At 38.3% G+C, this 24,105-nt stretch overlaps 1 protein-coding gene across 1 annotated transcript in view; it reads left to right on the top strand.

The window, feature by feature from the left end:
• Positions 1-2,925: 2,925 nt before the first annotated feature.
• The window catches only part of LOC122804259 (transmembrane protein 87A-like), a gene marked incomplete in the record, with an annotated part of 1,166,529 nt that continues 1,145,349 nt past the window's right edge, over positions 2,926-24,105 (top strand). The window contains 2 exon segments of the mRNA XM_044074023.1: positions 2,926-3,105; positions 14,673-14,733. Coding sequence (XP_043929958.1) covers positions 2,977-3,105; positions 14,673-14,733 — 190 coding nt within the window.

The raw sequence follows: 24,105 nt of genomic DNA, 5'->3' as shown, positions 1-24,105 counted from the left end.
TCTGAAAAAATGAAATAATGTCATAATTAGAGATTCTAAGGCTGTAGGAACAGGTTTTCAATAGTAGTGTGGAAGACAGTTCATGGCACTTACTCTGGATATTTATTTTGAAAAGGAATGTAGAAATATACCTTTCAATTTTACAGATTTTCACAGAATGTCCAGATTTTTGACTCATATTTTGGGTCTGTTTGTCATAAATTTTTTTTTTTTTCTGGCAAATCATTAAGGGTTTAAGTCAGAAAATAATGACAAACATTTGAATTTCAGACTTTCTACCCTTCAGAAAATTCATGCTAATGCAAAACATGCTATTCTATCAACTTTCTAAGTCTGCAATTCAAATATTTAAAAAGTGTCCCTATTTTTGGGCCTTTGTCCCCCCATTATTTATGGCTTTGTCCAGATTTATTGCTGTAAGAGGTTGAGAGGTATGGGTGAAGAGTAGGTATGTAACTTTTGCAGTCACAGACAGACAGTTAGTTTTCTCTAGGCTGGAGCACTGATTAAGTATTAGGCCAGCTAAGACCATGATCTACATATTTTGCTTACTATAAACCGAAGTAATCAGTTATGTGACCTAGAATTAATGACTGTTGGTTAGGAAATTTCCAGCTTTGACAGTAAGACATTTCTGGTTACAGCAGATCTTGATTTTGGAACATTTTTTTAGTATTGTGGAGAATAATAAAGTTAAACAGGCGTCCATAATGTCTACTCTCTAAATAATTCACACACACATTCCTTTCCTCCCATCACCCCCCTTCACCTATCCCTGAATTCAAAACCTCTCTTCTATATTTATCATACTTTCCTCCATTTATTAAAACTATTACAACTGTAATATTATAAATAGTACAGATAGATACATTATCGAACACTGGTTATTTGTAACCCCGACTGAATCTGAAAAAGGTACACCAGTTAGCAAATAAAATATAATAAACATGTGATCTTCAGAAATGTACTTTTAGCAAACTATACACAGACAAAAAAATCCTTCATGGCAGTTCTTTTATAGAATAAGCAAATTTCACCCGGAAATGGGATACTTTGCTCCACTCCTGCAGCCAAACCAAGGGCTGGTTCTCGTGATGAGCACCTGGTGGCTGAGTGAACCATGTAGGGAGTTCATTCGACCTCTGGTGGGCAATAGCTGCGAGGAGAGGTCTACAAGGCAGAGCATGGTAATGAAGTAAATAACAGTTCAAGTAATAACACACAAAAAAAACAGAATAGGTCAGACATTTTTTTCCCTCTTCATTCATAATCAGAACTCTCAACCTCTTTGTGCAAGAAATCTGGATAAAGCTTAAAATAATGAGGGGGTTGGGGACTAAGGACCCAAAACAGGGGCATATTTTAAATACTGCTCCTATAAACTTAGAAAGTTAATAGAACTGGTGTCAAAGTCATGGCCTCAAGCTTAATGCCAAGAAGTGCATTGTCATAACCTTTGGGAAAAACACTGTACCCATGAACTACCACATAGGCGGTAGCCTAATAAACACCGAAAGCGTGATAAGAGACCTTGAGACATAGGTGGACAGTAGTCTCTCCTTTGATAATCACATCGCCACAGTGGTCAGGAAATTCTTCTACATGGCACACCTCATCACAAACGGATTTACCTCCAGAAAAAAAGAGGTTATTGTTCCTCTATACTCACCCCTCATCAGACCCATTTCAGAGTACAATGCCCCATTTGGCATGTACCTCGCAAGACATCTACAACAACTAGAAAGGCCACAGAAATACCTCACTAAGAGGATTGCCGGGCTCAAACAGATGCCATACACAGACCGTCTAAAAAAACTCCAGCTCTACTCCGTCGCTTATCGCCTACTCAGAGGTGACCTCTGCCTAACATACAAACCCATGTCAAACCCAGATCTGTTGACATGCTACACTTAAAGAAACCCCAGTCCCTCTGAGTCACATGCTCCAGGGACCTAAACCTTGCCAAGTTGCTACCACAACAAGCAGAACATGCTGGAGGGATAGATTCCTGTCCCAGAGATTTCCCATGCTCTGGAACAGACTACCCATTCATGTCAAGCAAAGCTCCTCATTAGCCCTCTTTAAGAAAATCTCAAGAATTGGATGGGAAATAGGAAATTCACCCCGGGGATCACTTCTGTGGCTCTGCTAGACAGGGGTGCAGGAAAATAGCTTTCCTGGGTGGCGAAAGCCAGGGAACTTTTCTGGCTAGGCTTATATAGGCCCAGGGCTGATAGCCTAGTACTTAACTATGAACCTGTGAATAACAGGATTTTTGTTAACATACATTTTCTGAAGCATATGAAGTCTGAAACTGAAATGTAAGCCATTATTTAGTGACTTCAATCCTTAGTGATTTGCAAGAAAAACATCAATTTTATAATGAACAGGCAAAGTATTAGGCACAAATTCTGGATGGTTGAGAGGTAAAGGTCTTTTAACAGCAACAGCAAAACCTCTACTCAAAGTGTGACCTCCATACCTCTCATTGAATCAGGGACAGTTTTAAAATATCGCAACTATTAACTTGAGAGACACTGACAGAATAACAGGATACTAATTAATGTGCATTTTCTTTTTTTTTTTCAAAACAGGTTTATTGTTTTAAAAATGTGCATTTTCTGAAGTAAAAGAAGTATACAACGATAACTACTGTCTTTATTTACTAATTCTCCATCATTTATTCTAAAGCCACCAGATTTAGAAGGGAATAAGACAGACAGAGCTAAAATCTGAGTCAAAATCGGGGACAGTTTTGAAGTAAGTAAATCTATCAAAAATTAAGCAAGTCTTTTTACTCCCCATTAATTTCACTCATGATTTTAATATTTTTTTCTCTACTTCCCGGACTCCTTACTTGTGATAAAACTGATTGGTTTTCGTTAGTGTTGCAGCATTGACGGAAGTGGGCGTATTGTATTGAGCACTGTTCGTCGGATTTGTTGTTTTTCCGGGTCCCTGGAGTAAAAGCTGACGATGGCGGCACGCATGCGGTTTTTGCAAAGCTGTGTTGTGCAGTTTACAACTTTGTTTTTCATTTTTTGCATAATTTCTGCTGGGTTGGCGGCTCCACCCGAGGTAGGCAGATGGGAGCAGAACTGGAAGGTAAGTTGGGAACGATTGTAGCGAGTGGATGGGAAAGAATAACAGAGTAGGTGGTAGGACTATCATTAGAAGCGATGTACGTGGAACCAGGAAGTGCAGACACGGATCCCCTGTAGCAGTTTGTATACCTCTCAAATGTACATCATTACGAGGAACATATCTTATTTGGGGTCTTAAAAAGTTCACGTTCCTCAAAGTTCTATATTGAAATACTCAGTCACACATTCAGTATCAGGAATTGTTTTAAGTGAAAGCCATTGTAAATGGAAATGAGTCATTAATTCATTAAAAGAGTTTCTTTAAGTAAAACAAGCATATTTTAACCATCATATTACCTTCCTAGTTGAAGTTGTTAGTAAGCCATTTGTATGTGTTCCACATTTTGCCCATTTGTTCCACATTATGAGGGCTAGTGTTCCTCACTTTGGAGATGGAAGGTTGAGAGCCATGGTAGTTTGCTTAGTCTTGCATATTATTTAGTATAGTGTTATTGATAATATCCACAAATTATTAAATTCTGTGCATTTGTTTGGAATTTTTGAAAGAAAACATGGACTATCATTGCTGAAAAGTTTGAATTATACATAGTTAAGTAACACTTGTTCTCGTGTGTGCCACTGCTTTTGTTGGTTTTCATAGACCACATCACTTAATGCATAGTATTAGTTTTAGGATAAAGTTAGTATGATGTTGGTGATTATTCACTTGCAGCAAGTCTGAAAAGAGCAAGCAGTCCCCCCCCCCCCAATAGTCTGGCATATGGCACTTCTCCAGACCTGTTGCACTCTAACCCACTTACTTTTTATTAATGATTCTGCTGATAATGCGGTAAGAAAGTGTTAAGTTGTAGGTAGACCTGTGGTTAAGTGTATTTCAGACCCCATATAATGCACAGCTGTACACAAAATACCAAGTGTAATTACTTCACTAGTGTTTTGCAAACTTGCGCACTACCTCCCCCTCCGGACCTCTGTTTTGTATTGTTTGCTTTAAATGTATACACTTACCAGTATTTCTTCTTTGTTGCACTTCTGGGCTGTGACTGCAGTGGTTCTATATGGGAATCAGTCCACTTCCCCAGTTAACAAAAGTGAATAAATGTGTAACTAAAATCACTTCACAAAAGAAGGTAAGAAAATAGTACAAATTTAAAATAAAACAAATAATAACCTTATTGCAACAGTGGAATATTCTCTGCCACTCCCTGCCTTTACTTCTTGGACAGTGTTAAGCAATACATAGTACTCCAAACAGCATTAAGTAAGCAAGACCTGTTATATTACTTATCAACACTAGAGAGCCAAAGCAAACTGATGCAAGTGACTCCAAGAATTATGTTTTAATTACATTTACCTGTGCAGGCTGTTTTACTTCATACAGTACCCACCTTTTGCAAAATACACTAGTGCCTTTTTATTACTATCAAACGGAATATGACGCCACCCAGGAAGCTTATCATACTAACTCTTTTTCCCCTCCTACTTGTCCCTTACCTAGCTACCCTATATGAAACCTGGTCTTACATAGGCTTCCACCACCCAGGCTACCAAACCAACCCCTCCCCCATAATTAACAGAGGCCATGACTCAACTCCCTACTCACCCTCCTTGTTAGAACTCGAACGCTATGTAATTATCAAACCTACCAATATTAGGCCAAATGATAAACATTACTACAAACTTCTACTCAAAGCCCTCAAATTCATTACCACTCTGAATCACAGACTAGCCACAGATGGTGATATCCACCCCAACTCTGGCCCCTCCCCTCAATTCTAATTCCACCCTATCCTCCCCTCCACTTCTAAATCTAAACTCTAGACCCTTTAACTCTCTTCTGACCGGTCATCTAAACATCAGAAGTGTAAACAATAAGATTCACAACCTACATGCCCTTTTAGCTACTTGTTCCCCAGACCTACTATGTCTCGCAGAAACCTGGCTTAAACCAAGTACGAAAGACACACAGATAATCCCACCAGCGTATGATATACTAAGAGCAGACCGAATAACTCGTAAAGGTGGCGGTGTAGCCATACTCTACAAAAATACATTACAAATCTCCCTTGCCTCTCCACAACCCCTCCTAACAAACAATGCTGAAATTCTACTTGTAAAACTTCAACCAAACAAACATAAAAGCATAAATATAGCATGTATTTACACCCCCCCCCCCCCAGGCAACAATAATAACAAAACCTTAGAAGACTTTCTCCACTGGTTAACTCAAACTCACCCCCAGGAATCCATAGTGTTAGGTGACTTCAACATCGATTGGAATTCCTTCTCATCTAGCTCCCCATCTAGCAGCATAAATCTACATGGCTTTTCTCAGCTCATATCCACTCCTACCAGACTAGGTAAACCCCAAAACAAAGACAGCATCCTGGACTGGATCCTTACTAATAAAGATCCTGACCAGTACTCGGCAGGTACTCACCCAGAGGACATGAGTGATCACTTACTCACCTATGTTATCAAATTCAAGAAAATCACCCCCCTTCTTACAACCATAAAAAAAATCAGGAACAATAATAAATTCAACGCCTCCATTTTTCAAACTGAACTTAAAGCCCACAATTGGGCAATACTCAAGTCTCTTCCTCTTGAAGAGGCAGTTATCTACTTCAACACCACCTTCCTCAAGATTCTAGATTCCCATGCTCCAATATGGTCCATTAGAACTAAAACCAAAACCGCACCATGGCTCTCTAAGGAAACAAAATCCAAAATCCTATCTAGAAACAAGATGTGGGTCACATGGCGTACCTCTAAAGACCCACACTCCCACCATACCTTCCGGCAACTTAGAAATGAAACTAAAAGAATTATCTTAAATGATAAAAAAAACTTCTTCCTCCAACACAAACACCTTAATAATCCGCAAAAATTCTGGGCAGGCTTAAACAAGCTCCTGCACCCAGGCCAGGCAACCATCCCCACTCCAACAATTTGCAAACAACAGTGCGCTGTAAACATTGCTAACACATTCAATAGTTTCTTCACAGAAACTATACAATCCCTGGCCACACAATTCAAACAAACAACCAGCCCACTCCACTACCTATGCTAGCAGAATACTACAAGTACATCAGATCATCTATTTACCTTCGTTCCAGTACCCATATCCTCTAACATCTCTTCTTAAACTAAAACCCACTAAGCTAGCAGCTGACCTTCTCCCAGCTGAGTTTCTGCAAAAAGCAGCTGAGGCCATTTCCTATCCCGTCTCCATAATCATAAACCGTACCTTGTCAGAAGCCTTCATCCCCTCCATATGGAAAATGTCCCACATTATTCCTCTCCATAAAGGTGGTAGCTCACTAGAGCTAACCAACTACAGACCTATAGCTATACTCTCACCCCTGGCCAAAATTATGGAAAAGTGTGTCCACAAACAACTGATGGAACACCTCACCAAAAATAAAATTCTAGCCAACTCCCAACATGACTTCAAGCCAAATCACAGTACCACATCAGCCCTACTATCCTTTTCTAATACCATCAATAACTTCAGAAACAATAATAAACTATCATCTGCTCTTTTCTTAGACCTCTCCATGGCCTTTGATATGGTGAACCACATTCAACTCCTCCATACATTAAAAAAAAACTATCACTCAGCAATTCCACACTGAAATGGTTCCAATCCTATCTGTCCAATAGGCAACAGGCTGTTCTATGGCAGGACAAATTATCCACATGCCTACCTGTTACACTTGGAGTTCCCCAAGGATCTATTCTTGGCCCTCTTCTCTTCATCTTTGTTAATGACCTGCCCGCAATCACCCCCCATGCCACATGCATTCAATATGCAGATGATTCGACTATCATCAGCACTGCCTCCAACCTGGCAGACCTCACTGCTTCAACCCAAGACACCTTCAACCTAATAGAAAAATGGTTCTCAAGTCGTCAACTAGTTCTCAACCCCAACAAAACAAAACTACTTACTTTCTCACCCACTAACAAGACTCTTCCCCCCACCTTCTCTATTACATCCTCCAATGGAATCACTATATCACCAGAAGCGCACACAAAGCTATTAGGTGTTACCATTGATAACTCCCTTAAATTTGACACCCATTTCAATCTAACCATCAAAACAGTCAATAAAAAGCTTGTCTCTCTCTATAAAGTAAAACACTTTCTCACTCCTCACGCTAAAGTTACAATTGCCAGCACACGCCTACTATCAACTCTTTTCTATGCCTCCCCCCTTTTTACAAACCTAAACAAGACACCCCTTAAACTTGCTTCTTGTTACAATCACATAGCTAGATTTGCCACAAATTCCACCTTTAGAACGCACCACTGCACTAACTTGAAGCAACTAGGGTGGTTAGAGCTTTCCAGCCAACTCCATTTCAACCAACTCAGAACTGCTCACCAGATACTGTATCACCCACAGGAAACACCAGCTCTGAAAAACATTCACCCCTATATTAACCTGCAATCTTTACGCTCCTCCATTAAGATCTTAGCTCAAACTACCAAAGCCAATAATTCTGCTGGGGATTCTCTATTCTCAAACTTTGTAGGTAAAATGTGGAACTCCCTACAGACCATGCTCACCTCAGACCCTTCACTCCTACAATTCAAAAAAAAGCTTAAACCCCATCTCAATACTCTCTGGCAATGTCCCTGTTCCAAACCTGATTTACCACTATCATTTACCCTTCTCTTACCTCACTATCCTTAACCGCTTTTTAACAAGGCGCCTCGCCTTTGTAACTGACCTATATTTTTTTTATATGCTGCTGTTATTTTTTTCCCAAGATGTGATGTATCTTTATATTGTATTTAGAACTCAACTATCTTCCTTTTTTGCATTAACAATGTTCATATGTCTGTTATGTACCTGGAGCTTTTCTCCCCGGGCCTCCTCTGAAAATGGACATGTATCCAGTCGGACTCTCCCGGTTAACAAATGTAAAATAAAATAAATAAATAAAAATAAATACTACTGTTCAAAGATCAGTAGATTAAGGAGCCCTTAATTTTAAATGGCTTTCATTAGTTTTGGTTATGGAAAAAAGAGCAGTTAGTAAATCTGTACCAGCAAATTGGAAGAGCTTTCTTGTTAGTATATATGAAGTGAACACAATTTTGTAGTCTTGAAGATGAAAAATGAAGAGAGACAAGATAGTCTTGCATCTGTAAATGTTGCAGATGTAAACACTAATCTAAGTAGCATAAATGCCTTATATTTTACCTTTGCAGTTGTATCATGCCCATGTAATGGGATTTGATCACTTTTCTAATTATTTTCAATAAGTAATGCATGTTTACGTTGTGTGTGCAATGTCAGCTGGTTATCTGTTTTTCTGTTGTCAGTGTTGGGTAAACTTTAGTACCCCCCCCCCTTCCCTGGATGTGAAGTAGCAAACCCCATCCACACCTTGCCATGATTGGTTTAGGAAGTGATGGGGAGTTTGTGGTTAGGGACATGAGGGGGAAGGGAGCCTTAAGTTTAGGGAGCTATGAGAGACTTCAGGGTTAAGGTCAGGTTCTGGTAGGGCTTTATTGTCTAGTGTGCTGTACCCCCACCATGTACCATATGACAAGAGTTAACTATAGCCAACCTGTAAAATGTTCATTATTTATTTAATTGCACACATTGTAGTTGTCTGCTAACTTAATAGGCGATCTGAGCTGTAGGTTCTCTTTAGGATATGATTTGGGGCTGATATGGAGGGTATCACTGCATTTCAAGCTGAGTAAAGTAACAACTTTAAAACATTTGTGCCACTAACTGCAAGTTTTCATGATATGGTGTATATGTTTTAGATGAGAGATTTTTAGGGTTGCAAGTTTCTAATTACCAAGACAGTTATTTACATTTTTTTTTTCTTTTAAAGTATTCTATAGCTTTAAAAAGTATAATTGTGCATAAGAACTGTAATTGTGGTGAATGAAGTTTTAATGCAGACAACTCTGGAACTTTTAACTTGGCTAGTATCACCACTCTCTGTGTTAATTAGCTGGGTGCTAAAATTCTTTGTAACATTTGCATTTGTCCTTTTTTGTTTTTCTCTTTGGGGGTATTGTAACCAGATCATAGCTGAAAACGATCTCTTGGTTCAAATCCACATACCAGTATCTATTCAGCTATGACAGTTAGAGAGTTGTAACCAGATCATAGCGGAAAACGATCCCTTGGTTCAAATCCACATACCAGTATCTAGTCAGCTATGACAATTAGAGAGTTGTATGAAATTTTTATTTGTCACACTTGACTTGGTGTAGTTAGAATCTAAATTTCCTTGACTCTTCACTGCACTTCAGTCTGACGTTCTCACTGTTCTGCTCAAGAAATGCAAGACATTTTCTGTAGGTAGTGCTATTTTATGATTGTGCTCTTAAACCTGTAACTGATAATATTTCAGCTTCTCTTTTCTTTCCATTGTCACATTTGAATTTGATTGTTAATTTGGTTTCCTACCTTATTGTAAGTGTTCTCCAGGCCGTTCAGGTGGTTTTGATTTTCTTCACAGGTCCTAGCTTCCTGGCATCTTTTGAGCCAATGGAGAGTATTTTGAGTGTCTCTGATAGTTACTGCCTACATGGCTCATACTGAGGTGGTTTTTCACATTTTTGTACATATCGACTGTTATCTGTTTGTTTTGACTGTATAGCATCTCCATAATATTTGTTCTCATTTGTAAACTGCATTTGTTTGTTAGCACAGGATATGGAAGACAGCTTACTCAGAATTTACTTCATTTAAATGATAATTCTTTGTTTTCAAGGTTTCCTACCACTGATTTGTTTCTATAGTAATATGTAATTTCTTGCCTCAGATGGCCTTTCATCTTCAGCACTTTTTTACTATAGTTTTTTATTTGTTGTCTTGAAAACTTTGTTGATGTGTATTCCTGTTGTGGTATTTAAAGAGCTTGTTTTCTTAGAAAAACAAGGCCTGTATAATTTGGAGTTTTTCAAGTGATGACCGCTTTAGTTCTATTTATGGGTTTGTTTCTTTCTGTGCCTGAAGTATTCTTACAGACGTGTTTGCTCTAAAAAGCCACCTTATTTGTGTCAACTGTACAATTTTTGATGCCAGGATGTCATCATTGTGAAACCTTTTCTTTTTGCTGTTTTAGAAAATTGGAGGAACTAAAACAATTTATTTTTGTCTAGACACTAGAAAAAGTTATATTTTGATTACCTTTTATTGCATACCTCTAAGCCCAACTTCTCTCACATCTGTGAAAGTAGAGATAAATGCTGGTATTACTAACCTAAACAAGAGGAAATGTGATAATCTGTGAAGCAACTGAATTTGGATTATGATACACTCGTTACATTGGTAAATAAGAGAATTCTATCAAAGTGCATAAAAAAGCAATATGACAACTGTGTCAGTGATTAGTGTGACGGGAGATACTTGCGTAGTCTCTAGATAGGTATATGTTGTGCAACCGAGTCAGTAATTCCAACACTAGGCTTAAAAATATTTTAAATACAGACAGCCTTTATAGAAATGGACAAAATATCTGGTGACGTTTTCTTTTTTTTCCCCCTTTCATATTTTAAATACGAGTATTCCATACCTGGAGCAGATTGAATTTGGTGTTTTCATTTGTAATGACAAAAGTATATTCGTGTCTGAGAATAAAGACATCTGACGAAGTAGTTAGAATTCCATTATATGGAATGTGTTTGGGTCAGATCCTTAATTCATTTGCAGAGTCAGTCAAAGAGAACTGAATGGTGGTTCAACCACGTGTGTAGGAAAGCAGAAGACTATATAAAGAGTGTTTGGGAGAAATGGGAAGAAGGCAAGATGAAATAAGGATGTAGAGTCAAAATGAAGATTGTATTATAAAAGATTTGTGGTTGTCGAGCATGACTGACCGTTGAGGGTAAGAAAGTGGCACTAAATTTTCAAAGGTGGTGACACCCTGATTCTATGTAGAAAAAAATGGAGAAATGAGGATGACCAAGTTCCAGAATTTTCTTGGTGGTGATTTCCATGTAAGAGCTGAATATCGGGGAAACAAATACTACAATAAGATATTTTGTATAAATCTATGAGCTCATTTGGATTGCCCGGGGGGGGGGGGGACAGAGTCGGAGATGAATAAAGATGAACAGTTGTCTTGTGTCTAGAGGTTCCACACATGATTTTTTTTTTTTTTTAAATTTTGGACGTATTTAATTGCAATTTATTATTGAATAAAGAAAAGTAGTCAGGTTTAAATATGGGTAGGGCGGCCACGGTGGTGCAGTGGTTAGCATTGCCGCCTCACAGCAAGAGGTTCTCCGGTTCGATCCTCGGCTGGGGTGCCTTCTGTGCGGAGTCTGCATGTCCTCCCTGTGGTCGCGTGGGTTTCCTTCAGGTGCTCCGGTTTCCTCCCACATCCCAAAGACATGCTGCAGGTGGATTGGACACTCTAAATTGGCCCTAGGTGTGCGTGTGAGTGTGCCTTCTGTGGAAGGTTGGGCGCTTGGCTGGCAACTCGACACCGTAAAACTCCACTGCCATTCAATGTGCGGACAAGGTGATCCGCTGTGGCGACCCCTAACTGGGAAAAGCCGAAAGAAGAAGTCAGGTTAAATATGGGGGGGGGGAGAAAGGATTCATTGTCGGGGGGGGCAGGGTTGCTAAAGGAGTACTTTTGTTTAGTATCCCCTCAGCAGAATTTGATTATCAGGAGATCTCAGTTTCCTAAGCAGAGTTGTGAAAGATTTTCTAAAACAGAACAAGACTAAATAAAGGAGTGTGAAGGGATTCTTCCAAGAATTCTTTGAGAGCTCGAGAGAATTATCATTTGTAATGGACCTCAGAAAAAAAAAGGATTGGGCAAGTGAAGACTGCAAGATTTATCATTTTGATATGGAGGGTTGTGAAAGATCAAAAAATATTTTACAAAGAATTATGGAACATAATACAAACCACTGGGACATATGATTTGAGGCCATATCATTTTACTGTGTGAATTCCATATTTATTCTGATATGACTCTTATCAATAAAAACACTCATTTTTTTTTATAGTGTCATTGTTTTAATAGGAAACTTAATAGTGGAGCAGTGAAGGGTCATGGATGCTGGAGCAGAAATGTACAAAAGGCTTATAAAGTTGTATAGCATTTTGGCTTTTTCTAGGTTAGTAGAAGAATTCAACATTGACTAGGCACAGCAGGAAAATTGTGGATGTTAGTAAATGGGGAATCTACAAAGATAAATGAACTGGTGCCGGTAGGGTGCCTGAGGGGCTGGTTTTTGGTTCATTCTTTCTGTTGTCCTGTTCTAAGTGATTATGACGAGAGTGGTGAAGGAAAGCATGTTTGCTGCTGATGTACATCCTTGCAGGATGGCTACTTTTAACAAGAAAGCATACGTTCACTACCTACGCTTGCTTCATTATGCTTAGATAAAAACTTTGCAGACACAGCAGAATTATTAACTTCTGAAATGGCAAGCAGTGAACAGTCATGGAAAATTAACTTTAGAAGTACTTAATTGTAAAATAAGTCAAAATGTTTACAGTACAATTAAAAACCAACACCTGTCTTCCAGACGAACACGTTTTGAAAACATTAAGTAGGATTTTTGCTTGCATGTTGGGTAAGAAAATAGGCACATTTGATTGGCCAAGTAGTCTCTATTTGATGGGCGACTCTGTGTTTTTAAATAAATATCTGTTGGTAAGCTTAAGTGCAGTGTACTTTTCAGTCCCCTGAGAAATGCAAAGCAAATGGTTAAAGAAAGAGAGAGATTGTAGAAAGCCCATATGCTTATGAGAAATGTGATCAGATATGGATGACATGAAAGTTGTGGAAAACAGCTTTTGAACAGCATGCAGAATTTTCATGTAATGCTTTTAGATTTTTTTTTTTTTTTTTTTTTTATTATGAGGGAATATTTTTGTAGAGACCGTTTTGTGCTGGTTTGTAGTGAGAGAGATTAGTTTTGAAGGTCAGATAAGAGATGCATTTTTGAAAACACTTCTAGAGTGGTCAAAAATACATGATACAATTTTAAACTTCTCTCAATAAAACCGTTTGCAATGCACCAGATATATTTTCTTTTAAAATGAAGTATTGATCCAGGAATATTAAGAGTTGATTTTACTGTATAATGCCACATAGATCACTTTATATGCCTCGCCTCTTTCTTATGAGGTGTTACTTGCTTTTTGTTGCTATGATGACCTGCTTGTAATGTCCTTACTTAGGCTAACTTTATCTTGATGCTGCTGCTGCATACTGTACCATGCTAATGTCTGCTGTTTGTTTTGCAGTACGGCTAGCTGCAGTTTCACATTGCCTCGATCCTCCTAGCTGCTAGTACACATTGGTAATTTGGCTTGCTTTACAGTTCTTGGCAATTGTTTTGGCTGATACTGTACTTGCTCGCCACCTATAACTTCTGTGTTTTTTTTTTTTTCTCCTTTAGAGTTGTATCCAAATATTAGTTGTGTAATTTGTGGTGATTTTTTTTTTTTTTTTAAATTTAACTGGAGATTTAAAAAAGGTTTACCTGAGTAGATTTTATTCTGCGGATGAGAGAGGGGAATTTGGATTTTTCATATTGTGTTATCTAATTTCACAAAATCTCTGTTTATGCTGGAATGTTTTAACAGTTATGTGATCATTATGTCAATTAGTAGGTTAGTCAACCATAATGCTATGTTTGTGTGGGTTTTTTTTTGCAGTTGACCAGTTTGCATGTGATATAGTGTGGAGAATGTAAAAAGATTTTTGGTTGTGCCGTTAGAATACACTAGTGTACATGACTCTGGTTTGGTAACCACTGTAGTTTGCCAAAAACTAAGCTGAGTGGTGAGCTTCTTTTAGCTTTCTTGTGGGATGGCAGTATTCATGATGATGACGATGATGATGAGGCTGAAACACCTGCGTACTGGGTACCTTGCTTCTCGATGTATCTTTTTCTTGAGGAGTTCCTGTTTGCCCATGTTTCCTGAACTGGCAGTCTGCTTTAGTAGCGGAAAATAATTTGACAATTCTGAAGTATGTCCAATAACCCTGATGTACAGTAACCTATGTGAAAACATAGCAAACTGACACTGTGCTCCGTTATTATAATAAATAGTTGTAAACGCTATTTCAGTTCATCTTAACATGGCTTACTGATTTGACACTGACTTCCTGTAAATATCTCATATAATCCGTGCACACTTGATCAAGTTGTCCAAACTGTCCGGATGTCCAGTAAACAGAAGTTACTGATTTTTATAATAGTTGCAGAGGATTCCATTTTCTGTTAAGTATGTTAAGCTCACAAACCCTGTCTAGCTACAAATAAGCTAAGGGTAATCTTTTTCTGCAAACTGTCATGTAGCTGGCTGCTGCTGTACTAGATATCACATGTATGTTTAGATTACACTTTGTAGTTCAAATCTTGCATGTTTCGTTACATTTCTGTACTGGAGAAAAATACTTTACTTTATACATTGCTTATTAATTTCAAACCTTGCATATACTTTTACAATTCTGCATTGCGGAAAACATTTTACTTTATACAATATCTATCACTATGAAAATGCTTCTTTACAGTGGAGTATTAAGTTAATGTTTGTGTTCTCTTTCTCTATAGAGTAACGTCACCTATGTCGTGAGAAGGACCCTGTTTTCTGACACCGTGATTAATGTTCAAAGTAAGTAGTCTTTGTACCATGAAGATTGAATCTAGTATATTCATTACCTGCTTGAATTTTTTAGGTGAAATGTTGGTTGGAATTTTCACCCATTTCTGAATTGTTCATCTGCAATTATCTGATCTTTTAAAGTTGCCAGTGCCATGTTCAGTGTAAGATCTTATTTCATTTATTTTCATTGGTTTATTTATATTTTGCAACATAAACTAAAGGGATTGTATGTATGTTGCATTTACTATTACTGCCTCCCAGCACTTGGTCAATCACATTTTCTGGGTGTGGGGTACCTTCTCCATGCCATTTTGAGGGCTTTTACCAGGTACTGCAGTTTTTGCCATATTCCAAATGCACACTGATAGTCTAATTGGCAATTCTAAGTTGCTTATAAATGTGTGCTGCTTCATTCAGACAGCCTTATGCATGTTGTTTTAATTGTGCTCTAGTTTCTTGCATCCCTAAATAGGATGAAATTTGTATTGATTGCCAAGTTAAACGTATTTATACATTTGAATTCTTTAAAAATACTCCTATAATTCCAGTTCAGTTGGTGTGGATGAGGGGCAATGTCCTCACTATGGCCCAGAGTATGAATAGAGGCTTATGCTTAAGTTAGAGCTGGTTTGGGGAGGGGGGGTGAATTGGGACTGTTAAAGGCCATTTGCTTGGAGGAGGGGTGGCACTGCAAAGGATGGCATGTTGACGGTGTTTAGCCACTAACCCATGACTGTGGAAACCACCTTTGCAGATGCCCAGGCATTAGCATTCACATTGGGAGGGTATAGTTGTTCCTGTGGTGGTCCCAATCACTTGTCTGTTATGCAGAGGAGGTTTAGGGCTGTTCATAATTTACCCTGATTTTTGGTATTCTTTTAAGTTTGCAAGCCAGTGCTGAGGCTGTGTGTGTGACTTACTTATTCAGCAAACTCTTACCTCACTGGGGAGTACACAAGATGAAGGAACAAATGGGTTTGGTTGATGGGGGAATAATAATATGCAAATTCTCCTGAACTCTTACTACTGTGAATTCACATCTCTACCATCTTGTTATATTTTCTGTTCTAGCCCCACCCCCAAATTCTCACTGTTGCAAATCAAATTCCATTCGCCACCTATAAGTAATATTCCCTTCTGAAAACGGAATATTTCTCCCAGAAATTCCTAAGCTCCATTGTCGCAATTTTAGGTGGAATATAAATACATGCCAGAGTAATTCTCTTCCCATGCCAGTAGCAGAGTAGAACTACAAATCTACCTTTGTTTTTTTCCTCTTCTATGACTGTTGGAGCTGCTCCTTATCATATATATCCATTTGAACCTAATTTGCATCTTACAAGACTTTTTGTTTTAATAAAAGACTTCAAGGAAGAAGGGAAAGAAATTTCTCCCAAAACGTATATACATCTTCAAATAATGAACTTTTTAATCTTCCTAATAAGAATAGCTTTGCTGTCTCTGACAACCACAGTCACTGGCTTAAATTAACCTGTAATGAAGGTTATCCATGCTAAGAAGCATGGTACAGACTGTGTTTTTTTTATTTCCATTAAATACTGCATGTTTTCATCTTTACTCATCTTCCAGATGTATAAAAAAAACATGAATGCTTTCAGAAGACCTTTGTATTTTCAATGGCTAGGAGATGTGTTTTTATTGCTCCTTTATCAGATTGTCTCCATAGATACTTGTAATCCAGAGACGCACTTGCTTTCCACTGCAATATTGAACTGTGAACATTTTATTTGCTAGAAGAAAAACTTTTCATTATATTTGGTGTTCTTTTATTTGCTTCTCCTTAACTTGTTAGAACAAGCCAAAGGGCTTTAATTGTGCATAGGGGAATGATTGGATTAAGAAAAAGCATATCAATTTTCTATTGCTGTTTTGTCCAGATTTTTTTTTTCTTTTTACATTGCAGTGCTTACTTTTCTTAAAACTGAACAAGAGGAAAGAAAGAAAGAAGGAAAAAAGTAGGGACACCTATTTACTTTAGTATCCATATTACACACACATCTGAAAAAGCTGTAATTTATAGCATGCAGTATATGTCATGTATTTTAAAAATATCATTAGGATAAAAATAATTTTGCTTTTACTTGACTTTTTTTCCTTCCTCTTCCCCTCTCCTCAGTGTTCTTCCAAACATGTAGGGCATATGCTTTGGAGTCCCTACAGGTTAAAAAAAAGTCCAATATTTCCAGGTTTTCTTGTTCATATTTTACATGTGTGATTAATTCTTTGTAATCCACATGAATTCATAAATGTCCTCGTTTCTAGCTTTCTTCCTTGTGACCTCTATCTCCAACATTCACCTTCTGGTTCATTTCCATTGTACTCCTGGTTCTTCTAGGCAACTCTTTTGTGCTTTTTTTTTTTTTTTTTTCTCTCTCTCTCTTTCTCTCAAGCATTTTCTCCTGGAACATTGGAAAAGGTTTCACTAGCAATGTCTCTCTGTGTTCTTTATTATCAGAAGAATAAGAAGCAGAATCTTCTCTGTTTGATAGCTCACTTTTTGTTGCACAACTTTTATTTCCTACTTAACATGTTCTGCATCAAAAAATGATTTTTCCTGCAGGAAAAAAAATTCTGAAAAATAGCTGGATACTGCAGCTTGAATGTCACACCTGCTTGTCAACACTCCCTGATTGCTGAAATTAACTCCTCTTCTGCTTGGTGTATAGTGAGTAATCATTTTCCACAAACACTCTGCCTCCCACTTTTAGTACTTTGTCCTTCTGCTGCAGCTTTCAGAATCCACTCTTTCTGCAGGTAGGTTTGTATCATTAGTATTAAAGGTCTAGGTCTCATTCTAATGCACAGGTTTGGCGCATATGCTTAATGTGCCCTTTCAGTTAACAACTGCTGTGAAATACCAGTCCAGTTGCTGTTTTATAAAATTATTACAGTCTGCTTGTAGTTCCTCTGGTGCAACAGAAAATCTGAGGTTTTCTGTACGCACTCTGTCCTCTATTTTTACTATTTTTTGGCACCTCTTTTATTGAGCGGTTTCATACTTCCCCTATCTTTTCTTTGTTTCAACCTCTGATTTTGCAGTTTTGTCAGCTCATCTGAATTTCTGGTTAAAGCTTCTACCATTTTTTTCCAGCTTTCTGTTATTTGAGTTGATATACTACTCCAGAGTTTCATTTATTTTAATTGGCTCTGAGCACATTTGACTTACTTTTTTCCTCTAGATTACTGGAATTCATGTATTACGCCAAAGCTGGAGCTTGAACTACTTTTTGCTAAATAGCTGCAGGATTCTTCCCAGCCTGTGTTTTCTACTCACATTTTGTGATTTCCTTTCAGGTTCACTGAATTTATTTTTTGCTGGCATTCCGGCAGTGCACTTGCTAGCCAGTTACTGAAATGTAATCAAAAAGACACATTTACTGGCTTTGTTTTCTAAGTTTGTGTTTCCACACAGGTAGAGCTGAAATTAAGGTGTTACTCAGTGTGCAGCATCCTGGAAGTCTAAACGATGCATTTATAAATTTTTGTAAACAAAACTTCTGATCCAAGCAATAGGTGGCATCTAGTAAAGCACTGATAAAAGGAATAATCATATTACCACAAAAATAGTGATGTAGTGGCATACATAACACTTTCCACTTTGTTTTAGACATTTTTTTGTGCCATTGAGATTTTATTTGGATCATTATGAACTAGTTTATTATTGCCAGTAAATGTAAACGTTGCCCACTGATGGGTTTGAGTGTTTAAAAAGCTGATTCTGTCTGTTTTACATCTAATCCCTCTTGTGCAAGAAGATATGGTCCATAAAAGCTCCTGATGTCTGTTTTCTAAATTTGATATATGTGAACATATCTACAGGTGTGCTCAGAATTCAGTTTGGCAAGTGATGTTGTATAATATCAAATGTCTACTGGGTATTTCTGGTAGTGAAATGTTTGGCATTATAAACATGGCTGGCATTAGATAAGTTCCCACAAGGATTGCAGCCATATACGTTGCCCAGTAAATATTTTTGTTTTTTAAAAAAAGACCTTTTTGTACCTTGGCTGTGTTTTGATATTGATATTTTTGTCCTGTTTGGGAGAGAAGGAATAGACAAACTGATAACGTCCCTGAGGGGAGGATGTGTCAGTTAAGTTTGGAGTCCTACTGCAGGATTACCATCTGATAACGGTCTGGATGTGCATTTGATATTGTGTTGCATGTTGGCATTTTAGTCTTTTTTTTTTTTTTTAAAATCAAACACTTGGGAATATACAGAAATGTGCACTCCCACTTGGATCATCATTCTTGGCATTGTTCCAAATATTTTTAACCAGAAGGATGAACAAAAAAATCTTGTAATCTTCTCAGGATAACTTCTGTAGTCCTTGGCTTTATTCTTCTCCTGTCTGTTTTTGGACAGGTGGAGGAAGAGGAGTGATGAGTTGGGGTTGGGAGTGAAGCTTAAAGGTCAAGAAGGCTTGTCCATAGATGGAGGCTGGTCACAGAGTAGGTGAAACTTCGGAAAAAAATTAATTATTTAACAGAATATTTTCTAAACAGAAGGAAAATAAGAGTACTGTATTAGTTTTTCCAGTTCTGAGTTTAAGCTGTAGTAAAATGTGACCAGCTTATAAGGTAGATGGCTATATCCATTCATTAAATCAGGTGTAGCCTTCTTTTGCAGGATATATTGATAGAGGCATAATTTGTTAGCCATATTCCCTGCATTTGCTTTACATCCACCAAAAAGGCTGGGAAAAAGTGAGGCATCAGGGTACTTCACAAGTTGTGAATTAATCGAGTTTCACTGTTTTTACTTTGTATTTGCTGCAATGAAAATACAGTCTTCAAAAGTTTTAAGACCTAGGTTGTTAATGTCTCCATAGGGATTTTATATTGGCATAAGCCACTCAAGACTAATTTCGGAAGGGAGTGTGTATCAAGTTAAAAAATGAGAGAGATTCTTAGGACTGTGGTTATGCAGATAGTGATTTCAAGAAAAGTATTCTGAGTTGTCAGTGGTAAGAATAGATTGAAACCTATTGCTGAGTTAGTTGAATGGCCAAGTAGTGATATACAAGTACCCACCACCTCGAGAAAAAATGAGCTGTTCTAAAATAGTTAATTAGTAAATCAAGTAGTGGGAAAACACTAAAATGGCATTTTGAGAAATGAGACTTGAAAGAAATGTGTAGAGCAAGTTCCATATTTTAGAAGTAAGTTAACAAGAACATTTAAATAGCTGTCCTGTGGACTGAGAGCAGATTGTTCCTAGCATCCCTTAGGAATGCTGTCTGACTGTCTTTTCTATCTTTGCTTTACAACCTGATAGTTTTTGTGCCTCTGCCGAGTCATTTTCCAGCAGTCTGTAAAGTCTCTGATGCCTTGTTCTTTCCTTCTGCTACTGCTGTCTTTACTTTGCGAAACAACTGGTATTTTTCTTAGTCTTGTTTCTTTTTTAATCTACTAATTTTTCATGTATGTTCTTTATTTACCTTAATTCCATACCAGGATCAGCCACATACATGTTTTGTAGTCTTCACATAGTGTTTTGAGACACTGCCATTCTTCATCTCCATCCATTTCCTCTTCTTCCTGAGCTGTTAGAGCTCTTGAGTATTTCATTGATATTTTGCTTTTGATCCATGCAACTTCGAGGTCTTCGGTCTAGTCTTTTTTTGAACTTGAAGACTTCCCTACCCACTGCTTGTGACTGACTTGCCACCAGTGGTTTATGCTGTGGTACTACTGTTTCAGTGGGGATAACGTTGCAATTTTTTATTCTTTACCATAGCCCTTCCCTTATTATGAGAGAGTCTACCTGAGGTGCATTGTTGTACTAATTAAAGTCCTTGGAGGTTGGCTTAGTAAATGAATCCATGTTAAAATGAACTTTTCAGTCTCATTTAATAAGAAACTGTTTTTCAAGCCATTGTTTAAACATTAGTTGCAGTAGATAATTTTTTGTTCACTGACCCCCTCCACTTCTGGTGAAAAGAATTGTCCCTCTTCCTCTACAGCATTTTCTGTAACCGTTTTTGTGGTTTGTTGGTGCCTTGTTGTACAAGTTGCATATTAAATTTTCTACGCATCTCTTTGAGTGGTTTGTCTCTATCGTATTCTGTAAGGCATTTAAGACCTTACTAAAGGTTTATAAATCTTGTTTTGCACACTGTACAATTAATGTTTCCCCTACTAGATATGTTTTAAGAATGTAAATCAGAAGAGTATAAATTGAGTGCTGTTATGTTCCTTGGGGTGTAGACCCTTAAGCAGCTTGATGCACTTTGGTTTAGGTATGTTGGAGAGGGACGAAAAAGGCTGAATAAAAATCTCTTCACCAGACTTCAACAATCTGTTCGGCTGATGTTATGGTGCCCATTGTACAAGCGGATTGGGATGTGCGTATGTGATTTAGATTAACTGTCTTGACTCTACTACAAAGTAGCCATTTAGAGTGGTAATCTGTTGCAAAACAGTTAAGCAATAATGAGTGACAGGGTGGGCATTTCAGGGAAATAATGTTATATTCTGGGGTGTTGTAAGGCTTGTTGTCGTAGGCAAAGGGCCTGTCCACCCCTAGAATGTGTGTGTGTATTATTTCCTTGGTATGCCCAGGATTGAGTAGTTTCTCTTGGACAGCAGGCGTTTTGTCTTTCATTTGGTTCTATATAAATATGCACATTGCTCAGTAAATATTTCATCACTCACACTTTTTTTTTTATCTGTTAGTCATGAGCCCTATCCCAACCAATCAGTCCATTTGTTCCACTTCTGCAAAGTGAGAGGTACTTAGGAGGGTTCATAATTGGACTGCATCCATCAGTGGTGGCTTGCATTTTTTTCCCCTCTGGTCCTAACTATGAGCACTGTATTTGGCTTAGAGGGGAGATATGTAAAGGTCCATCCAGTGTGGATGTGCCCTCAAATTTGCAAAGGGTGTTCGCCATAAGTGGCCGTGCCTCTCCTGTGGAGCACGATTGTTGCCATTTCTGATGTTAACCAGGGATATTGCACTCCTCATGGATATAGCACTGCTTGGGGTATCACAAGTGCACATGACCCCCCCCCCCTTGTGGGAGAAAAGTGATTGCACCCCAGCACTTTATTCCCCCCTTACCTTACTCCTCCATTGACAAGGCTGCTAATCTAATCCTTGTTGCCTGGGTCCCAGTAAGGGTTCCATGTGTCTGCCACACTTCCCCCCTTACCTTACTCCTCCATTGACAAGGCTGCTAATCGAATCCTTGTTGCCTGGGTCCCAGTAAGGGTTCCATGCGTCTGCCACAGAACCATGCTTATTTTATTACATTTTTTTATATGAAATAGTTACTCCACCTATTGTTTCAAAGCTGACATAGAATATATTATCCTATATTTGTAACCATTTGATATGTTTATGCTACTGCTACGTTGAATATTTTAGTTAACTGTTAATGTGTATGCTTGTAACATCTGTGCTGCTGTTTTGCTGAATATTTAAGGTGCTGTTAAGTGAATGCATATGTCTATATTACTACGCTAATCAATTTTGTCTATTGTATGTCTTATGGGGCTTTTCTTCCCAGGCCGCCTCTAAAAATGGGTTCTCTCTGGCCCAGTTGGACTTTCCAGGTAAACAAACATCAGATAAATTAAATAAACAAATATATTCTTGGAGAGACATTTTTACATCTAAAATGCAAGTTATGTAAGCATTTTATTAATATTCAGACACTAGCATATGCCAAATGCTCCTGCAAGTGCTACCTTGACTGTATGCACTTTAAATATCAGATTGTCAAATTGCATGCATATAGCCACTAACGTATTTCAGCTTATTGTAGGATGCACACAGTGCAAGCAGTTACAACTTTTCCTTCATTTGACAGGCACAGACTGGCGCACAGATTTAGCTATTTTGACTTGGAAACACCCTGTATGCCTGTTTGTGATTAGATTAGATTACTTGATCAGTATGTAATAGCTACTGTACTGTATTTCATCTTGCTGCCCTCAGATGCTTAAAGTGCAAAGCATTACAAAAAGCACGAGTGTCCCCACTCAAGTGTATATGCATATGAATACTTGTGTGTACACACACACACACACGCACACCTTTGTAACTGCTGCTTCAGTTGCTTGCATTAATCTAGTTTATTTTTGTCCATTTGCTAAATATGGCCGTTAAAAAGACAGGAGTAGTGAGGAAAAAAGACTGGGACAAGGGGTAGTGAGGAAAGACTGGGATAGTGAGGACCATTAGATAGCAGCAGGCTTTCTCGCCCTTCCTTGCTGTTTAAACGGGGAGTATCCCAAGGCTACGTACTTGGACCGCTCCTTTTCAACATTTTTACCAACAACATACATTCATCCTGCAATCTCTCATCTATAATAAAATACGCAGACAACTCTACTCTCTTGTCTATCTCCAATACTATCTCTGAACTACGCACACTAACACAGAATTCCTTTATCTGTGTTGAAAAATGGCTCCGAACTAATCCTTAACCTGAAGAAAACTCGGCTCCTTCTCTTACTACCTCAGACACTCTCATCTTAAATCCAACTTTTCTCTTTCCTTCCTAGATGGCACCTCTATCTCCCCTGCCTCACACACCAAACTCCTTTGGGTAATTGATGACAGACTAAAATTTGACTTGCACATACAACAGGCCATCAAAAATGAAACGCCAAAAACTTGGACTACTTTATAGGAACAAAGAATTCCTCACTACTGCCACTAAATGCACTCTTGTGCAGGCATTTCTCCTACCTAGTCTTCTGTACGCTTGCCCCATCCTTACCAATATCCAAACTACCACAGTGCAGAAACTGGAACAAACATACAACAAAATTGCTAGATTTATTCTAAACCAACAACTCTCGTCGCCTCACTGCCTGTCACTAAACAGACTTCACTGGCTGGAATTTCTGCACCTTTTCCTACAACAGACTTCACTGGCTGGAATTTCTGCACCTTTTCCTACAATCGCAACTCCACACTACCTTTTCCATACTCAACAACCCCCCTGACTGCCCTGCTCTCGCCTTCCATGTTCGTCTCTACTCCCCCCCCCCCCCCCCCAGCCTCTCCAGAGTGCTGATCAGCATCTTCTCTTGGTTTATAAACCCAAAAGGAATATTGGCAAACTACTTTACAAACACTCTGTCAGTAAATTGGAACAAACTCCCTCTCCATATTAGATCCAACCTTTCCTTTCTCTGTTTTAAAAAGGAACTTAAATCCCACCTGCTAAACTTGAAATTATGCTGTTGCCTTGACCACACATAGTCTTATTCTGTCCTACTGTATAGCCTGTTGCATCTCCTAACTTTTTCTCTTGTTAGTAACTTCTGCTTAAACTAACCTCCTAAACCCTCAGCTCTACTACGATAGCCCCTTCCTTCCCCCCCTCCCATTCTCCACACTGT

Source organism: Protopterus annectens, chromosome 6.part0 (assembly GCF_019279795.1).
Source record: "Protopterus annectens isolate FY-2018-M chromosome 6.part0, PAN1.0, whole genome shotgun sequence".
In the NCBI taxonomy this organism is placed as follows: Eukaryota; Metazoa; Chordata; order Ceratodontiformes; family Protopteridae; genus Protopterus; species Protopterus annectens.
This window is presented reverse-complemented; position numbering and strand designations above follow the sequence as displayed.